Raw genomic sequence first — 16,147 nt, forward strand, 5'->3', positions numbered from 1 at the left:
TGGTACTGGTTGTACTTCAGACACTACACAATCCTTCCATGGACATTTTCTTGAATTAATACATTAAGCAGCCTTAGCTTGTGAAGGAAATGTTTTTTCCAGGAAGGCCTTCTATTAAGTGAACCATAGAATATGTTGAGACACAACAGAACACAGCCCTTGGATGACATATGCTTTATTTCTTTAAGTTCAGTCAACCTTTTATTTCTTCAGCACTAATGCTTTAGTAACTGCGTTTATACAATTAATTCCCTTTTTAATCCAATATCGTCTTCAGACATGATTACAGGTGAGATTTTCAAGTTTTACATTATTTAAACAGTGATATTAATGTAGAATTTATATTCTGCTGTACTGTCATTGAAAAGCATAAGCATAGACTGAAAATGCAGAAAAAGATTTGGCACAAAATGAATGAGCCGCAATTAGTGAGATATTGAAAGTGCAAATGTTGGAGTGTATCAAACAGTATACAAATAGAAAACTTAAGTGCACTGAAAATAAATGGGAGTCCTAAATAGAATGTTCTCGTTGTCAGCCAGTGCCCTGGCGTAGCAATAGCATTATGGTCAATCTTTGTTCAAACACATGAAAAAATAGAAATATTGTAGTGCTGTCTTATCGCCTGCAGGACACTAAAGGTGCTACTAACTTCAGCTCAATTTAGAGCTCTGTGGAGGGCAGGTTCCACACACGAGGACCAAAAGAGTTCCCCAGGGCAGGCCTATACTGGAGAGTCCAGGCTCTGCCCATCCTCAAACGCCACTGGTCACCTCACCTTGCCTGTCAAACTGCACAACACTTTTGATTGGCTGAGGGGAGAGCTAGCATCAACGGCAAAGGCGGGGCTCCTTCTCAGCGTCGGTGGCAACCGAGCCGGGGGAGGATGGGGTTGAATGGATGGCAGCTTATGCCGGCCTCCCCTCAGCTCATCCAGGGCTGCTGGGGGCTTCCGGCCTAGCACAGCGGGGTGAGCCTTCTCTCCTGGTACAAGCCCCCTGCCTGTCCGTTCACCGTGGAGGAGGAGGACGGGGATAAGGAGATGGAGGAGAAGGATGTCTGAGCCAGGTGCTCCGCTGGGACCAGGGGCTCTCGGTCCTCCTCCTCAGAGATGGCGAACACCGGCACGCTGACGTGGTCGGTTCCGTCCGTGCTCAGGTTGCGCCGCTTCCCGCCCTTCGAGCCCCTGTCCTGCGGCTGCTGCTGCTGGCCGGAGGGCGAGGAGGAGCCGGGGCCCGGGGCCCGTGCCTCCGCCGCCCCTGGGGTCGCCCTGGCCGGGTCGTCCGTCCCGCAGAGCAGGCCGAAGCCGTTGAAGAGAGAGCGGCGCAGGTTGCTGGTGGAGTTGAGGCGTCGCTGCTGGTGGGCGGTCAGGGGGTAGGAGGCACTGCTGACGGCCGAGTCGGAGACGGAGCTCGGCTTGTTGGACAAGTGGGCTTCCGAGAAGACCTTCCTGCCGTTGTCCCCCGCCCGGTCCGCCCCGAGGCTGGGAAGAGTCTGCAGGTGACATTCAACCCCCTGGTCAGTGGTAGTGGAACAACTTTTTTCAGCATTGGGGTTTGTATACAGTGCACAAACTCGTTCCCCCTTAAGAACAGTCCAAATGCAATATTAATCATTTTACTTTCACTTTCGTTATTAACTAAGATTTGATTTAGCAGAAGCTTTGATCCACAGAGATATTTAGATAAGGTATGTCATCCATGAGCAGGTAGGGGTCAAGCATCTTGCTAGCACATGGATGCACTCAGGTAGACATTGGGGTTCGAGCCAGGAATCGTCTAGACTTTTCCTCCTCCAATTAGGATATTTGATTGGTGCATGTCAATAGTTTTCAATCAAACTCTTTCCAAAGGCTTGAAATATTCACTACTAGAAAAAAAGGGATCACAACAAAAAGTTCAGCCTCCACTGACTTGAAAGCTCAGAGAGAGAGAAAGATGTGAGTAAGTGAAAGAGAGAGATGGGAGGGAGAAAGATAGACAGACAGGACCATGACAGAGAGGGGTGTGATGGTGGCTCTCACAGTGTCCACCAGCTTTGTGAAGGGACTGGAGGAGTTCCAGCTGCACCACTTCTTGTGGAGCGGAGGCAGGTAGTCCTGGAAGGTGCGGACGCTCCACGCTCTGGGTCTGGGCCGAGAGCAGCCAGAACCGCCCTCTGTTCTGGCTGCAGTCGGACCCTGAGAGGAGGTGGTGGCGGCGGCAGGGTCGGGCAAGGGCCAGTCGCTCAGGGGCCTGGGGCCGGTGTCACTGTAGCGCAGATATCGCTCCCGCTAGGATACGCAAGGAATGGTGGAAAAACAAGCGGATAGGACGAAGAGGAAAGAATGAAAAACGACCTTCCTACTGAACTGGGCCTTCTGTGTTGTGGAAGGGATAAGCCAAGTGATCACTAGAAATAACTGATTCAAAACATAAGGACAAGTTGTGCAACGGTAGGGCAGAACAAGCCTAGCTTAGATGTTAAATCAGGGTGCAATATGAACAGATGTGTTGAATATTTCACAGCAAAAGGTTACGAGGCAGCTACCTAGATAACATGAATCTGATGGCTGATGGGATATTTGGAAGGCCATTATGTAGCACAACGTCACAACTTTGTATCACAAAGGTCTGTTATCACTATTATACAATAATGTCGATTCAAGCATGCTGATGTATTAATGTTAGTGGGCATCAACAGTTAATAAGGGGGCGGTGGTATTAAGCAAAACAGCTTAGAAACTAATATAATCCATCAACTACAGTTCACGGCCAGATTGCGTGGGTGCGCTACCTCCATGGATTATTGAGAAGGAACTGGAACGATTAGTTTGGCGCACTCAGCGAGCCAGCAGCACGCAAATGTGGCTTACAAGCCTATTCATTATTTTATGAATATTAAAGCTGTAATGCAGGCAGGAAAGGATTCTAACCCGAGTTACAAATGTGTAATTAGGTATGTCGGTTGAGTAATAGTTTTTTCTTCCCAAATGGAGCACTTATTGATATCTAGTAGGGCTGGCAGTTCAACGCGTTATTAACGGTGTTAACGCAAAACAATTTTAACGGCGTTAATTTTTTTATCGCGCGATTAACGCAAATTATTTTGCTCAAAACAAAGAAGCAGTAGCCTGACTGCTATGTTCAAGGCAGTATGTTTGTATGTTCATCGTTTAATTGCACTATAGGCTTTTTTTTTTGTATCTTCCTGTTTTGATCAGTATATGCCAATGTTGTTATCAATAAAAAAACACTTGCACAAGGCAAGCCGATGCACTTCTCCATGTTGATAAGAGCATTAAAATGAGAACAATTAATGGGACAAAGAAATCAAGGGATATATAGCATAGAAAAAAGGTTTGCGATTAATCATGAGTTAACTATGACATTAATGCGATTAATCGTGATTAAATATTTTAATCGCTTGACAGCCCTAATATCTAGTCCTTTGGACACTTCAATGTATTGGTCTGGGAAAAGGGCTACCTACGCTGATGCGGATATAGCAGTTGAAATGTCCCAAGCTAATTGTCCCCGATAGGCTCAATGCGTGAGGGCCACATTAATGCCATAACAATCTGAATGATCCGGAGGGTGAAGAGGCCTGAAGGTTCCAGCACAGAGAGAAAGAACTTAAGCAGAATAAAAAAGTAAAAGGGAGAGAGTGAGAGAGCCTAGATAATCCTTCACACAGAGTCACTAGGCGTTAGCTTTGTCTAGACACGAATTAAGTGGGTTTAAAACAAGTTTTCATTTGGTTACTAAAGCCCTTGTAAGGCACATGGGTAACTTTTTTACCTTATACACAAAGCAAGAAATTATTTGCCTAATAAGGTAACTTAACTTAAGCCACCTACTGAAGTCACTTTTGAACAAGACGTATCGCCAAGCCTTCCTGGAAACACGTCACAGGGATGAAACACTAGATGCAAGCGCTTTGAAAGGTCTGGTCATGACCTTGTCTCGACCTTTACTGTGGTTTGCACATACGTGAGAGTAAACCTATTTCATAAGTGCTACTCACAAAAACAGTTTCAGGTATGAGCTAGTGCGGCGGCTCTAAGACTCCCAGTCTGGGGATTCTTGGTTCGATTCCCGATGTCCGCGGCCTAAGCCCAGGCTGCCGACAACTTCTACCTGCTCCATAATGACATTGATCTGAATTATTTGCTTTTGTGTAAAATCATCTAGATGGAAAAAAAGTTCACACAATGTGTGTGAGAGGCATGGAAATGTGCATGCACACTCACACTTCAAGCTGGAGATTAGAATCTGGGCTCTGTGGATAATACTCCATTAGTGTAGGCTGCAGGAAACTGTGCCAGTCCTTCAAAAAGAACCTGCCAGCACTCGTTGATGCCAACTCTGATCCCAGGAGAACACAAAGGAGGACAGGGAATAAAGCTGGGCTGCAGCCTGGCTTCTGCCTCGCTCAGACCCTCTGCCATGCTATTTCCCACAATTCCCTCATCATGTTCATAGTTTCAGGCTCTAGAATTTGGCGGTAGTTCTGATTGATTCTGGTCTTCCAGGTCAATGCACTGGTCTTCTAGGTCAATAGGCTTTGCAATGCAGGCCTTAACTTATTTGTTGTACCCTAGTTATGTCTGCCCTGGTTCAAGTTTGGACATCAAAACTTGCCACTGGCGGAAAACGGCCATCATTTGAACCGTCGTCAAAATAACTTCCATTTTAACCTCGCCCCTGAACCCACGTAAGAGGAGAAGAGGAGCGATGGAGAGGGCGTACCGTGTGAGCCGAGAGCGGCAGGCCAGGGTGACTCGGGTCGGAGGCCGTGATGAAGACCTCGTCGGCCCCCAGGTCCAGCTCCATCAGGCCCCCAGGAGACAACTCCAGCTCCTGGTCCCGGGAGGCCTCTCCCCCCGTACTGACTGACGAGAGGAGAAAGAAGACGCGGTAAAAAATGAAACATTTACACAGGCCCCATTCTTGTGTGTGTGTGTGTGTGTGTGTGTGTGTTCAGGAGATCGCATCACAAATCGAGGTTGGATCGTATGATAAAAACAGACGTGAACAAACGTTTTTAAAGCTGCGACATTTGAGATTCTCTAGTACTGCACCTCAGCGGTTTAAGAAGGACAGCACTCTGCAACACTGCAATATATTGATTACCTTACCTGCATGCACAGTGGGATCATAGCCTGGACTCAAACCAGAACACTGTGTTCTTTCTGTGAAAGTCAGCAACAGGTCAGCACAGGGGTGTGTGTGTGTGTGTGTGTGTGTGTGTGTGTGTGTGTGTGTGTGTGTGTGTGTGTGTGTGTGTGTGTGTGTGTGTGTGTGTGTGTGTGTGTGTGTGTGTGTGTGTGTGTGTGTGTGTGTGTGTGTGTGCACACATACCTGCTTGTGTCCGGCGGTCCCTGGGGGCAGGGCGCTTGGCGAGCTGCCCCTCGCTCACCTCCCGCTCGCCCTCGTTAGCCGTGACCACCCGCAGCTCGCTGACTTCGCTCGCCGTGTTCTCCACGGCCGCCGCAACCTGCAGCCCGGGAACACCCGCAGGTCACAACCGTTAAGCCCCGACCACCGAACACCATGTTCGTCCACCTCTTCGTCTCCCTTAAAAGGTTTACCTCACAGGCATTTGAGGTTCACACCCTGTTTAGTGGATTTATGATATCTTTCACTCAATGAATAAAGGAGTGGTTTAGCATGGATCAAGGGAGCAAGGAGCAGAAGGAGGAGGAGGAGCGTGGGATGAACATGAAGGAATTGCTTCAAGTGGTGAAGGATATTGAAGGAAATGCCCCGAGATCCCAGACAGAGCCTTTATTCTGCGAGAAGGAATGTCTGGTCCATTCCCAAGGAGATGGGATGAGAGAGAGAGAGACAGAGACCGAGAGAGAAAGAGAGAGATATTGGAAGACAATAAGATAAGATAAGATAAGATATACTTTATTCATCTCAGCAGAGAGATTTAGGAAATGAGGCAGAACAAGAAGTAATACACAAAGAAAACAATTGGCATAGCAATGGAAACAAGATAGATGACAAGCCTGGGAGAGGAAGACACAAGGAAATACTTGGGAGTGCATATGGAAAGTGGGAGCGTGTGTTGTGTGTACCTCAGAGTTGCTTGACACACAGGAGTTGGATATCTTGGGACAAAGTTTAGGTCTGGAAAAACAAAAAGCACCAAAATGTAATCAGCTTCAAGAAGATGAAGAAGTGTTTTGTTTAGAGATGCCCTGATTTTACAGACTCCTTATATCATGGGTTAGGCACTGGACCATCACAATTCAGAAAAAGGACTTCCTCCCAAACACCAACATTGAACTCTGGGCTTTGCGACGCAGGCGGTAAACCAGCAGTGTATCCCAAGCATACCATTGTGGTCGCGCAAACGTTGGGTGGTTTGGGGTCATCTTCAGCTCAACTCTCAGCAGCTTTATCCCCACACAGCACGCCCTAAGAGGTTCACAGCTTATCCTGCTTGTTGAAAGGTCATGATACCTGCTCTGTAGTGGTGTCATGTCAATGTGTCCCCTTCCATTACTGAGATATGTCCTTTATGAAGGTGTTTAAGACATTTTATTGAGACATTTATGCAAGTAATTTGTTTATTTCCCCGACTGTGGGAAGCTTAAACAGTATATCCTGATGATGTATAGTCAGTTTATAGAAAAGTGAGAGGGTTTGTTTCAAATATTATATTAATAATATAATTATATTTTGAAATGTTTTTGATCGTAACAAGTAATATCATCATGGTCTCTGCATTTTGCATATTGCAAGTTAAGCTTTCTTTATTCACAATGCTGAATGATATAGCCTTGAGACATACATGTTTCCATATAACCATTAATAACGCTCCAACACTCTTCAAACAACCAATATATTTAATCTGTATCATGTGACATTGCTCAGTCTTTAGTCTATATAAACCAATTAAATAAACCTCAGCTGCCATTCACTGTTACTCAACTGTAATATGAACGTATTTTTTATGCAACACGGCAAACAGCAGCTATAGCAAGCACACGGTAGAATACAACAGGGGAAAGCCCAGCTACTGGTGGTTCCTCTTAGCTATAAAAGCCAGGCATTCCCATAGCTTCCTAATGACTTGTTTTGTTTTTCTTGCTAATTACACTTTCATTTTTATTGCGCATGTGTTTCCCATTTCCTGCTGTTACATGGGAGAGACGGGGGTTCGGAGACGCTGATGTTTACTACTCAGTCTGCGATGCAGTCAACTGGTACAAGAGCACAACATTTTAAGAACGTTAACATTGAAATGAATTACACTCATTACAAAGTTAACGGAAGCGATAGTAAAGAATCAATATAAATGATTCATTTTGAGTGTGCTTAATAATTTCAGGAATATTTTCTAATTTGTATGACGTTTTTTGGGACTGGCAATTAAAACATTAATAACATTAACATTAATTTATATAAATATACACACACAATATCTAAAATGCCTATGTATGGTCCTACATTCTAACTCTTCTTATAAGCTCCTCTTATGGGAGAGGCCAGGGGAACAACGGCCAATTGCGTTTGCCCTTTGATCTCGTTCCCCCTGTACTCTAAAAACCCATCCAAACAAAGGCATCTGTAACAGAAATCAGAGAGCGCGCCTAGCGGGACTCTCTCCTTGTTGTTGCTCGTTGGGTTCCCCCGCCCCATTCACGTTCACATGGCCCCTCTGGTTTTGTTGCTGGCGGTGAATTGAAGCCAAGTGCCGTACCTTAAATGCCCCGAGAGAAAGGCCCACATCAAGGTGAGGCCGGGCCGCGCAGCTGTAGCCAAACCTGCCTGACCACCAGGGTACGTCAGGCCAGCGTCAACTGTGTGTGTGTGTGTGTGTGTGTGTGTGTGTGTGTGTGTGTGTGTGTGTGTGTGTGTGTGTGTGTGTGTGTGTGTGTGTGTGTGTGTGTGTGTGTGTGTGTGTGTGTGTGTGTGTGTGTGTGTGTGTGTGTGTGTGTACAACTCACACTGCTGACAGACTAACCCAGTTTCCTTCATTGCAAATCCGAGATTACAATTTTCTGTTCTCTGCATACACTAGTACGGTAAACTTGTCTTGTATTTTATTGAATTGCATTCATCTAAACAGTAGAATAACTAAATCTGAAACTAGTTTCAAGAATTATGTTCGCGATAGTATTGCTTACTGCTTAAAAGTTGGTTATTATGTGTATTGCTGTGTACTGTAACTGCATGTGTGCATAACTGCACCCCAGATCTCTAATTAACCTAATCTTCCCTAGCCTTTTGGAGCAGGGAGAGGATCAGTTATTACATGCCACTTTCTTAGTCATTTTCAGTTCACATTTGACAACATGTGGAAGCCATCGGACTTCCTAACACCGATTAAATCAGCATAGCAACCATGCTCTGGTGCAACGCCATTGGAATTTCCTCTAGGTCTCACACACACACACACACACACACACACACACACACACACACACACACACACACACACACACACACACACACACACACACACACACACACACACACACACGTGATGTGACGTGTATTAAACTGTGAAAATGAATAATTTTTTCTTTTTATCGACTGTTATTTCTGGTCTACTCCAGACCCTGGCTGAAACTGTAGATGGATTGGTTTGATTTCCAGTAACTCTACAAAAAGGTAACCGGAATTGACCTCATCTCTATCAAAAGAAAACGACAATTCAGAAGAAAACAAAACAAAAACAGTCAAACGCGGTTGCCTGGTTACCTGAAGATCATGCAGAGAGCGCTAGCCAGTATCATGCCGAAGAAGACCGCGGCGCTCACAGCAGCCAGGAGCGTGTCCATCCGCCCAGGGGCGTGAGCGTAGGTCCGTCGATCCCCCCCTGGCTCGGTCAGGTTGTGGTAGTGGAAGAGCAGGGCGAAGCCCCGGCCCCAGTGGGTGGTGGTGATGAGCTCCATGATCACCTCCACCATCTCCTGGCTGGAGCCGAACACCAGCTGGCCGCCGGGGGGACGGTTGGACCCGCAGAACCTGGAGGAGAAGGTGATGAGGTCGGATATGTAGAGGACGTCGTGGGGGCAGGCGTCCAGCATCGGCTGCGTGGTCTCGGGGCTCGGAGAGGCGGTGTCTGACGGAGGCGACGGGGAGGCGGCGGTGGTGGTGGTGGTGGTGGTGGTGGAGGTCCGGGCAGCTCCTGGCTGAGAGCTCGGGCTGGAGTGCAGACCTCCCAGTGGCGGGGAGAGGGGCGAAGAGGACGAGGCGGTGGAGATGGAGGAATCCGAAGCTTCACCTCCTGGAGGCTGGGCAACAGGTATCCAGAGGCGGGGGGAACGGGGCGTTGCCCCGGTGTCAGGTTGCTCTTTATCGCTCGCTCTTTTGGCAGACTCCGAGACATGATCCCCCTCGATCTTCATCAGCTCCTCCTGCAGCCCCATATCCTGGACCTCATCGCCGTAGGAGGACTGCGTACCCTTTGCGAACACCTGCTCACTCCGGCCAATCAGAACTTTGGCCAACGAAAGTGCGTCTTCTTCGTTGTCATCCTCGTCGTCCTCTTCGGCCGCCAAACGTCTGGGAGTGAGAGTTTTCATCTCCTCCTCTGTCAGTTCCTCCTCAGAGTACGACACAGCGGGAGAGTCGTGGCTTTCAAACACGTCAAAGTCAAACATCTCCAGGACAAGCTGGTAGTCCATCGGGACAAAGAACTGCCACACACAGTGGATCCCAGACGAGTAGTTATAGGGGAAGCCCGGGGAAAGGATGAGCCCTTGGACATCCACCACATCCACCTTGGCACCGCAGTCAAAGTAGACCTGCAGTCAAAGGCATGGTGTCAATAATCGCCATGTGCATGAACATCCTACCATCGTATTGGCAATTGGGACCATATGGAGCTCATACAACTAAGATAAAACAGCAGCAAAGCATGCAAACAATTTTTGCACTGATTACAAGGGACCATATTTGACCATGTGTGACTGCGTGAGGGTGAGCAGCCATTCCACGTCTGTCCACTCGTGACATCACCATCTGGAGATCCACACAGATTCAAGATCAATAGATCATCTTCCCAGGAACCTCCCTGACAGATGCAATCTGTCATCCATCTTTGTAGACACTTCCAGTTCGCGGATCACCTGTTTGACTATATGACTTTCTCTTCAACAGTATGTCTGCTGTGACCATACAATATACCTGACTTCTGATTGTCTGAACATCACCCAGGCCTGAATCTGACCTATTCAACCCCCAACTGCACTGAAGTATATCAAAGCCTGAGCTTTCCTGTACTGCCATGCTAGGGTCACCCTTGGGAGGGAATCATAGCTGTAATTTCTCCCAGGTGTGGTCTGGATGTCAGGGGGGCATGGGGGCTCAAAGTGCAGGCAGATGTGGAGGTGGACCGTGCAGTTCAGCACCAGACTCCTCTGTAGGGGGCATTTATGAGCTTTCCCGTCTTGGCCTCTTGGTTCTATAGTATGGGAATGACCCAGACTGGCAGACGGGTAACTAACCCCACCAGCGCTTCGCAGAGCAGGGGAGAGAGATTTTCCTCTCAAATCTGGGACTTGACAGCGAACTTCAGCAAATACCCAAATAATGACATTCCAAAAAAAGCCCTAGGCCCTAAGACCATATACAAAGTCTCTTTGTACTAGAGAACACAAAACATAATGTCTACCTGGGCATGAACATTGACAGAACAAGAACAACAAGTGACAACCTTTTCCTCCCCGTCTCTCTCTATTTGCGTGTGTTTATCAAAGGGGAATCGCCCCACTGTTATTTTAAGTGGCAAAATGACTATGCACTTTTTCATTCATGACTGAAAGACCACACTATAGACCGGTTTCTTTAGGAACTCAATCCTACAGGGCCCCTGGTTAAAAGAGCAGAAAGCCTTGCAGCATGTGATACACAAGACAGGACAAAAGGAGTCCCGGAACACGATTAAGGTATTAAGTCTTGTTTTGACATTGGAAATTGTTGAGATTTTGTGTTCCCAATTAATTCATCTGTTGCGTTTCACTTGAACATTCTGGTTGCATTTGAGGAAAAATGACATCACACACGACATGACTATAAATGCATGCAGCGGCACTGAAGTACACGTGTGATATCTGAACTGGACGAATGCCATTCTCTCCAGGGCTCTCAGGAGTCCAGGCGCTGTTCGTTTGGGGCTGGTTGTTATTGAGGCAGGGTTGAGCAACCTCTATAGAATGTGGAGAGAATGTGGCCACACACACACACACACACACACACACACACACACACACACACACACACACACACACACACACACACACACACACACACACACACACACACACACACACACACACACACACACACACACACACACACACAATAGGGGTACGGTAGGGGACAGAGAGAAGGGGCACCCCCCTCTCTCTCTTTCTCCCTCTCTTCTCTCTATCGTCGCCGCAAAAATGGCTTCGGTTTTTTTTTATTTTTTTTAAAGGTATAGCATCGTAGGCAGAAGCTGGTGAGTTGAGGATAGCCGAGGTCGCTCTTGACACAGAACCATGAAATGTTTTCCTTCTCTTGGCGGACCGTGTTGAGGGTTTACGACTGTCCACTTCAGCGATCCATTTCAAATGATCTCCTTCCAAAAGGATCCCTGACCCCAGCAGAAGAGTGTGGCAGTGACCCCGACCCCGAGGGAGACCAGTGTCAGAGCCTGAGAGCGACAGAACCATCTCTGCCAGTGGAACAAGGCGACCTGGTGGTCCACTGCCCCCTGTGCTCCGCCACGCAAGACTACACACACATAAAAGACGCTCCATTGGGCCACACTGTCCAATGGAAATGGAGCATTCCTATAATACCACACCTCGCTCGCGTTACATCACAGCCCGGCTCAGCGCCGCTCGCCCGCTAATTATTCAAGGTTGTCTTTTCTCATGGCTAAAAGACTAATGACCCCCTCCTCCTCCTCCTCGTCCGCCGCCGCCGCCGCCACCACCACCACCACCACCACCACCACCACCACCACCAGCCTCCTCCCCAACAATAGGCTGCAATGCATTGTGGGCTAACCATGCTAACACTTTAATGAGTACAAGGCGAGATGGACGTTTACATAAGAGTCTGGTGGCCAGGGTGCCCCAGTTGTGGCTCCGTGTTCTGGGAGTGACATGGGGTACCCCCGGACACAAGTAGATCAACCAAGCATATAATTGTTGAAACGACTTGTTCAGTGAAACATCATCCCAGATGGGGTCATTCGCTGGAGGCCCACTGACACGCTGCACTGTTCCCCGGCTTTCATCTTGCTGGACTACGTCTAAATAAGAAGTTATACTTAATGACAGGGGATGTTGGTAGTTACTTTACAAATATATGCTTAACCCTAGTGGGTTTGACCTCCCTTTTGAGTTGTTCACTGTGAACTGAAAAGGAAAAAAAAAAATACCATCAAGGTTGTTGTGGTGTGCAGGGGCATGGCTCTGTGAAAGATTTTTTTTTTTTCAATTTTTCAATTGAATTTCTGAGAGAATTGTGTTATTTTTTATTACAACCAAAGCGTAGAAAACAATATTTGACATACCGTTTACAGTAGTATACCCTCCAAACAATCCTCTCCCTCAATCTCTCTCTCCCTCTCTCCTACCAATTAGCCTCTCCCTCCCTCACCACTCCCTAAGTCTCTCCCTCTTTCACCCCTCCCTCTCTCATCCCTCCCTCATCTTCTCCCTCATAACCAGGTGGGGCCTCTCAGGGGGGGTTGAGAACTGGGAGTGAGGAAAGACACAGCCTCACAAGTTTAAACTGCTCTCGGAGGCACCTGCCAGCCTGGACTAGAAGGATGGACACGACAATGGTGTTTGTTGTTATTGTTGTTGTGTGTGCGCAGTTCTCTTTCTAACTCTGTGTGAATCGGAATTCAGCTCCAGGCCGGATCAGATACCGATGATAATCACATCCAAGTGCAACAGATGTGCAGAAATGTGTCCAAGCGGTGTTGGATGGGGTGGAGGTGAATCAACAACGTGCTCGCATAGTAATGTCAGTCACACGCAAGCACACGCACACGCACACTCGAGAAGTTATTCCCTCCACAGGGGGATTCAGCCAGCAGTGGGCAAACAGAAAACAGTAGATGATGGAGGACAAAGCTTTGCCGCTGGGTAGAACGGTGATGCACGAGTCCAGGACTTATCACATATCTGCCCCTTGATGTCATCGAGTGGGCTCATGTCCCCGGCTGCACATTCACAGAGGGCAGAGTTTACAAACAACTGGTGCGGCGGCCTGATTAAGCAGAGGCGTTTCCATTGAGTCACTCTGGATCTCTACCGCTATGCTGCCTCAGCATGTTTCAGCCCCTTGCTTTGTGAATCAAAACAACAAACTTTATTGAGCTAGCATGGGCCTAAATGAGCACTTGATTTACTGGTTCCCCTCGTGGGTGGTATGGGGGTGTCTGGGACGTGGATGTTAGGTGGCTGCTCAGTGGCAAGCATTGAGTGGTAAAGTATTTAGGGGTTATGGCAGCAGTGTGTGTGTGTGTGTGTGTGTGTGTGTGTGTGTGTGTGTGTGTGTGTGTGTGTGTGTGTGTGTGTGTGTGTGTGTGTGTGTGTGTGTGTGTGTGTGTGTGTGTGTGTGTGTGTGTGTGTGTGTGTGTGTGTGTGTGTGTGTGTGTGTGTGTGTGTGTCCCCTCCCTCTCTCCTCCATGTCTGTGGTGTAAATCCATTAACATATTTCCCCATAAAGAAGCCGCTGGCTCTCCTGGTGAAACACAACCATCTCTCTACAGTCGCCCGCTGTCAACTGGTTTCAGCAGAAATAATTCCAACATTTCGGAAAACAACTTGAAGATGTCAACTTGATAATGTCCTTACTACAATTGGACCCTCAGCAAGGACGAATCAGTGTCCATTTGTTTAACTGTATTTATTTGCATAATGTGTTGATCCTCTATGCAGTCCTTTTCTGCAGCCACACAACATAAAGACTACTTACTATCGAGCCTTTTAAAAGATGCTCAAACCAGTGAGTACCCTGACAACACCATTCTCTCTCGTCATGCATGTTAACACCCAAACTAAAGACTTGAGACTTCATCTCCTGTTTGCATAGCTGTTGATTCCGGGAGAGGTTGAGGGATTTCAGTGTACGCTGCAACCCTTCGATTAACAGCCATACATATTCTGCTTCTTCACAAAGCCAACGAAAGTCCAACAACTCCAAGGTTGTCGAGCCAGAGGAAAAGAATAAATTCCGGGCTTGTTTACGTCGTTCCAAAAATCAACATAACACAAAAGGGGGAAGGGAGGACAAAGCCCCCATTTATGCGGCCCCCTCAGGCATATAATTGCAGTGATAGTGAGAACCCTACACTAAACAGGGAACTGAGTCCCGGGGACACCACCGTTCACTCTACTAGGGCCTTTTGTTGCCCGCCGGGTTCGAAAGGGCCGCCATTCCCCTGCTGGGTTCCGTGGGGACGACTCGTGACAGGCCGGCCTTCCAGTGATACGACACAAGTTGTCACACTATAGTGACCCCCCCCCCCCCCCCCACGCCTCCCCATCACACATACCCCAAGAAGAAAATGAGGAATTTAGGAAGAACAGCATATTGATTTTTATGAGGATTATGTCACATAATAGATTAAGGCACACAAATATTTATAAAAACATTATTTATTTATTTTTATATGTTTGCCCAAATATCTCAAAGATAGACCTTGACTTTGCTTGCTATATGAATTATTCACACTAGATAAAGGCTTGAACGTTGCCCGTAGAAAATACAAAAAAACTTTTTCATAACTGTCCAACCGCGGATCGATGGAGGGCGATTATCAAAATCCACCAGTTTGTGTTTTAACAAAAAGGAAAAAGGTCAATGTTTTGATCAGTGACAACTTCCTCTGATAATAGAGCAACTTCATACACGTCAAGGGTCACCAGTGCATGCAGTCTCAAACACTATGGACGATACATTTGGAATGTGCGGCAGTTTTTGCTCTTTGTACATGTTCACTGAAGATGCCTACACAAAAACAAGCATGTGCCTCACCAACATGCCCTTTGAAAGATTCTGAGGACAGTGTGTGCAATCGAGCATATCGATTGCATAAGGCAGGCTAATTTATGCGAAGAATGCAATCATTACTCTTGCCGATGTCAATTAAAAATGTGAAGGTAAATGGAAATGTCACAACATGATGTAATATACGTGCAAGTGGTTTCATCATTCGATTTTTTTTAGCAAATTTATGGAAAGAAAACAAATCGAAGAACTGCTAATTAATTCCACATTTCAAATGCAAGAGTATCTGCCTAATTGTACACAGAACACATAATGTGTGCATTCATACATTTGGCCTGTACTAAGCATAAGGTAAAACACAAATCCAGAGAAGTATAGCACTGACTTAAAATTATGTGGTTGTACTCGTATTAATGGACTACCCAATTATTTAAAGCCTAAACAATTTGCAATGCATTGGGCTGTTGTAGCAGGTATTGTTATTAGTTTGTTGCGCGTGATTTGTTTCCTCCCACCCAAGTTTCGCAACTTCATAAGCAGGCTGAGAGTTGACGGCGTTTACAAGTTTACAATGCACTGTTTTCAGCAGCCCAATTAAACACATCTCTACTTACTTTCTGTGTGGTGCATCCCGTCACGAAGAGTAGATACATTGTCATAAAAGCATGTGCCCCGATCGAAGTGGCACAACTCATTTTCACTAATTGTTCCTTTATGCAAAGCACAGTGAACCGTACCCCCGCTCTTCTCCCCTCTGTCCATTCACCTGAAGACTCGGGAGCGCGCTCCCATGGTGCATGGGGCAGAACCGAACACACACACCACAGCATGGCTGCACAAGCCTGGCTTTAACACGCTGTTTGACAGCCTTCCTTTTTTGGCTGCAAGTTGGAAGGGAAATATTTGCATGTATTTCAGCAAAAGACGTAACACAACGTGCACGCTGTTATGAACACCGCGGAGAGATTTGTTACTAGGTAGGCTACTTAGACGAGTGGATGTGAGGAGGGAATCAGTCAAACATTTCCGAATACAAAATATACAAGTTGTATTCGAGTAACCCAGACTCTGACTGTTTTTAATAATATTAGCCCTGATTTATTTATGCCAAAGTATAGATACAAATTCTCAAAATATATCATTTTAATTTTTAATTAAAAAATCACAAAGGAGGGGAACAAAATACT

General features: G+C 46.7%; 1 protein-coding gene across 2 annotated transcripts; it reads right to left on the bottom strand.

Annotated features, from left to right (window-relative positions):
- Positions 1 to 154: 154 nt before the first annotated feature.
- On the bottom strand, positions 155 to 15,939 carry si:dkey-112e17.1 (uncharacterized). Of its 2 annotated transcripts, XM_060054162.1 has the most exons (7): positions 15,575 to 15,934; positions 8,700 to 9,748; positions 6,065 to 6,116; positions 5,343 to 5,478; positions 4,731 to 4,873; positions 2,024 to 2,272; positions 155 to 1,494 (listed from the first exon to the last, which is right to left on the bottom strand). In XM_060054162.1, exons 1-7 carry the CDS (start codon positions 15,788 to 15,790, stop codon positions 958 to 960), a joined length of 2,382 nt encoding a protein of 793 aa, XP_059910145.1. In that variant the 5' UTR covers positions 15,791 to 15,934; the 3' UTR covers positions 155 to 957. The 2 variants fall into 2 exon arrangements, with proteins under 2 accessions (XP_059910145.1, XP_059910146.1); XM_060054163.1 differs by lacking the exon at positions 2,024 to 2,272 and having other exon boundaries at positions 156 to 1,494; positions 15,575 to 15,939.
- Between the last annotated feature and the right edge of the window lie 208 nt (positions 15,940 to 16,147).

The sequence above is a fragment of the Gadus macrocephalus genome, chromosome 6, assembly GCF_031168955.1.
Source record: "Gadus macrocephalus chromosome 6, ASM3116895v1".
NCBI classification, from domain to species: domain Eukaryota; kingdom Metazoa; phylum Chordata; class Actinopteri; order Gadiformes; family Gadidae; genus Gadus; species Gadus macrocephalus.

What these genes read in the sequence shown, in the direction of transcription:
- si:dkey-112e17.1 (XM_060054162.1), bottom strand. Translation starts at nt 15,790, where the DNA reads ATGCTGTGGTGTGTGTGTTCGGTTCTGCCCCATGCACCATGGGAGCGC. An exon ending in GCTCTCTGCATGATCTTCAG is followed by an intron (nt 6,117 to 8,699) that starts GTAACCAGGCAA and finishes TTGTTTTTCCAG; the next exon opens with ACCTAAACTTTGTCCCAAGA. An exon ending in TCACAAAGCTGGTGGACACT is followed by an intron (nt 1,495 to 2,023) that starts GTGAGAGCCACC and finishes TGTCACCTGCAG; the next exon opens with ACTCTTCCCAGCCTCGGGGC.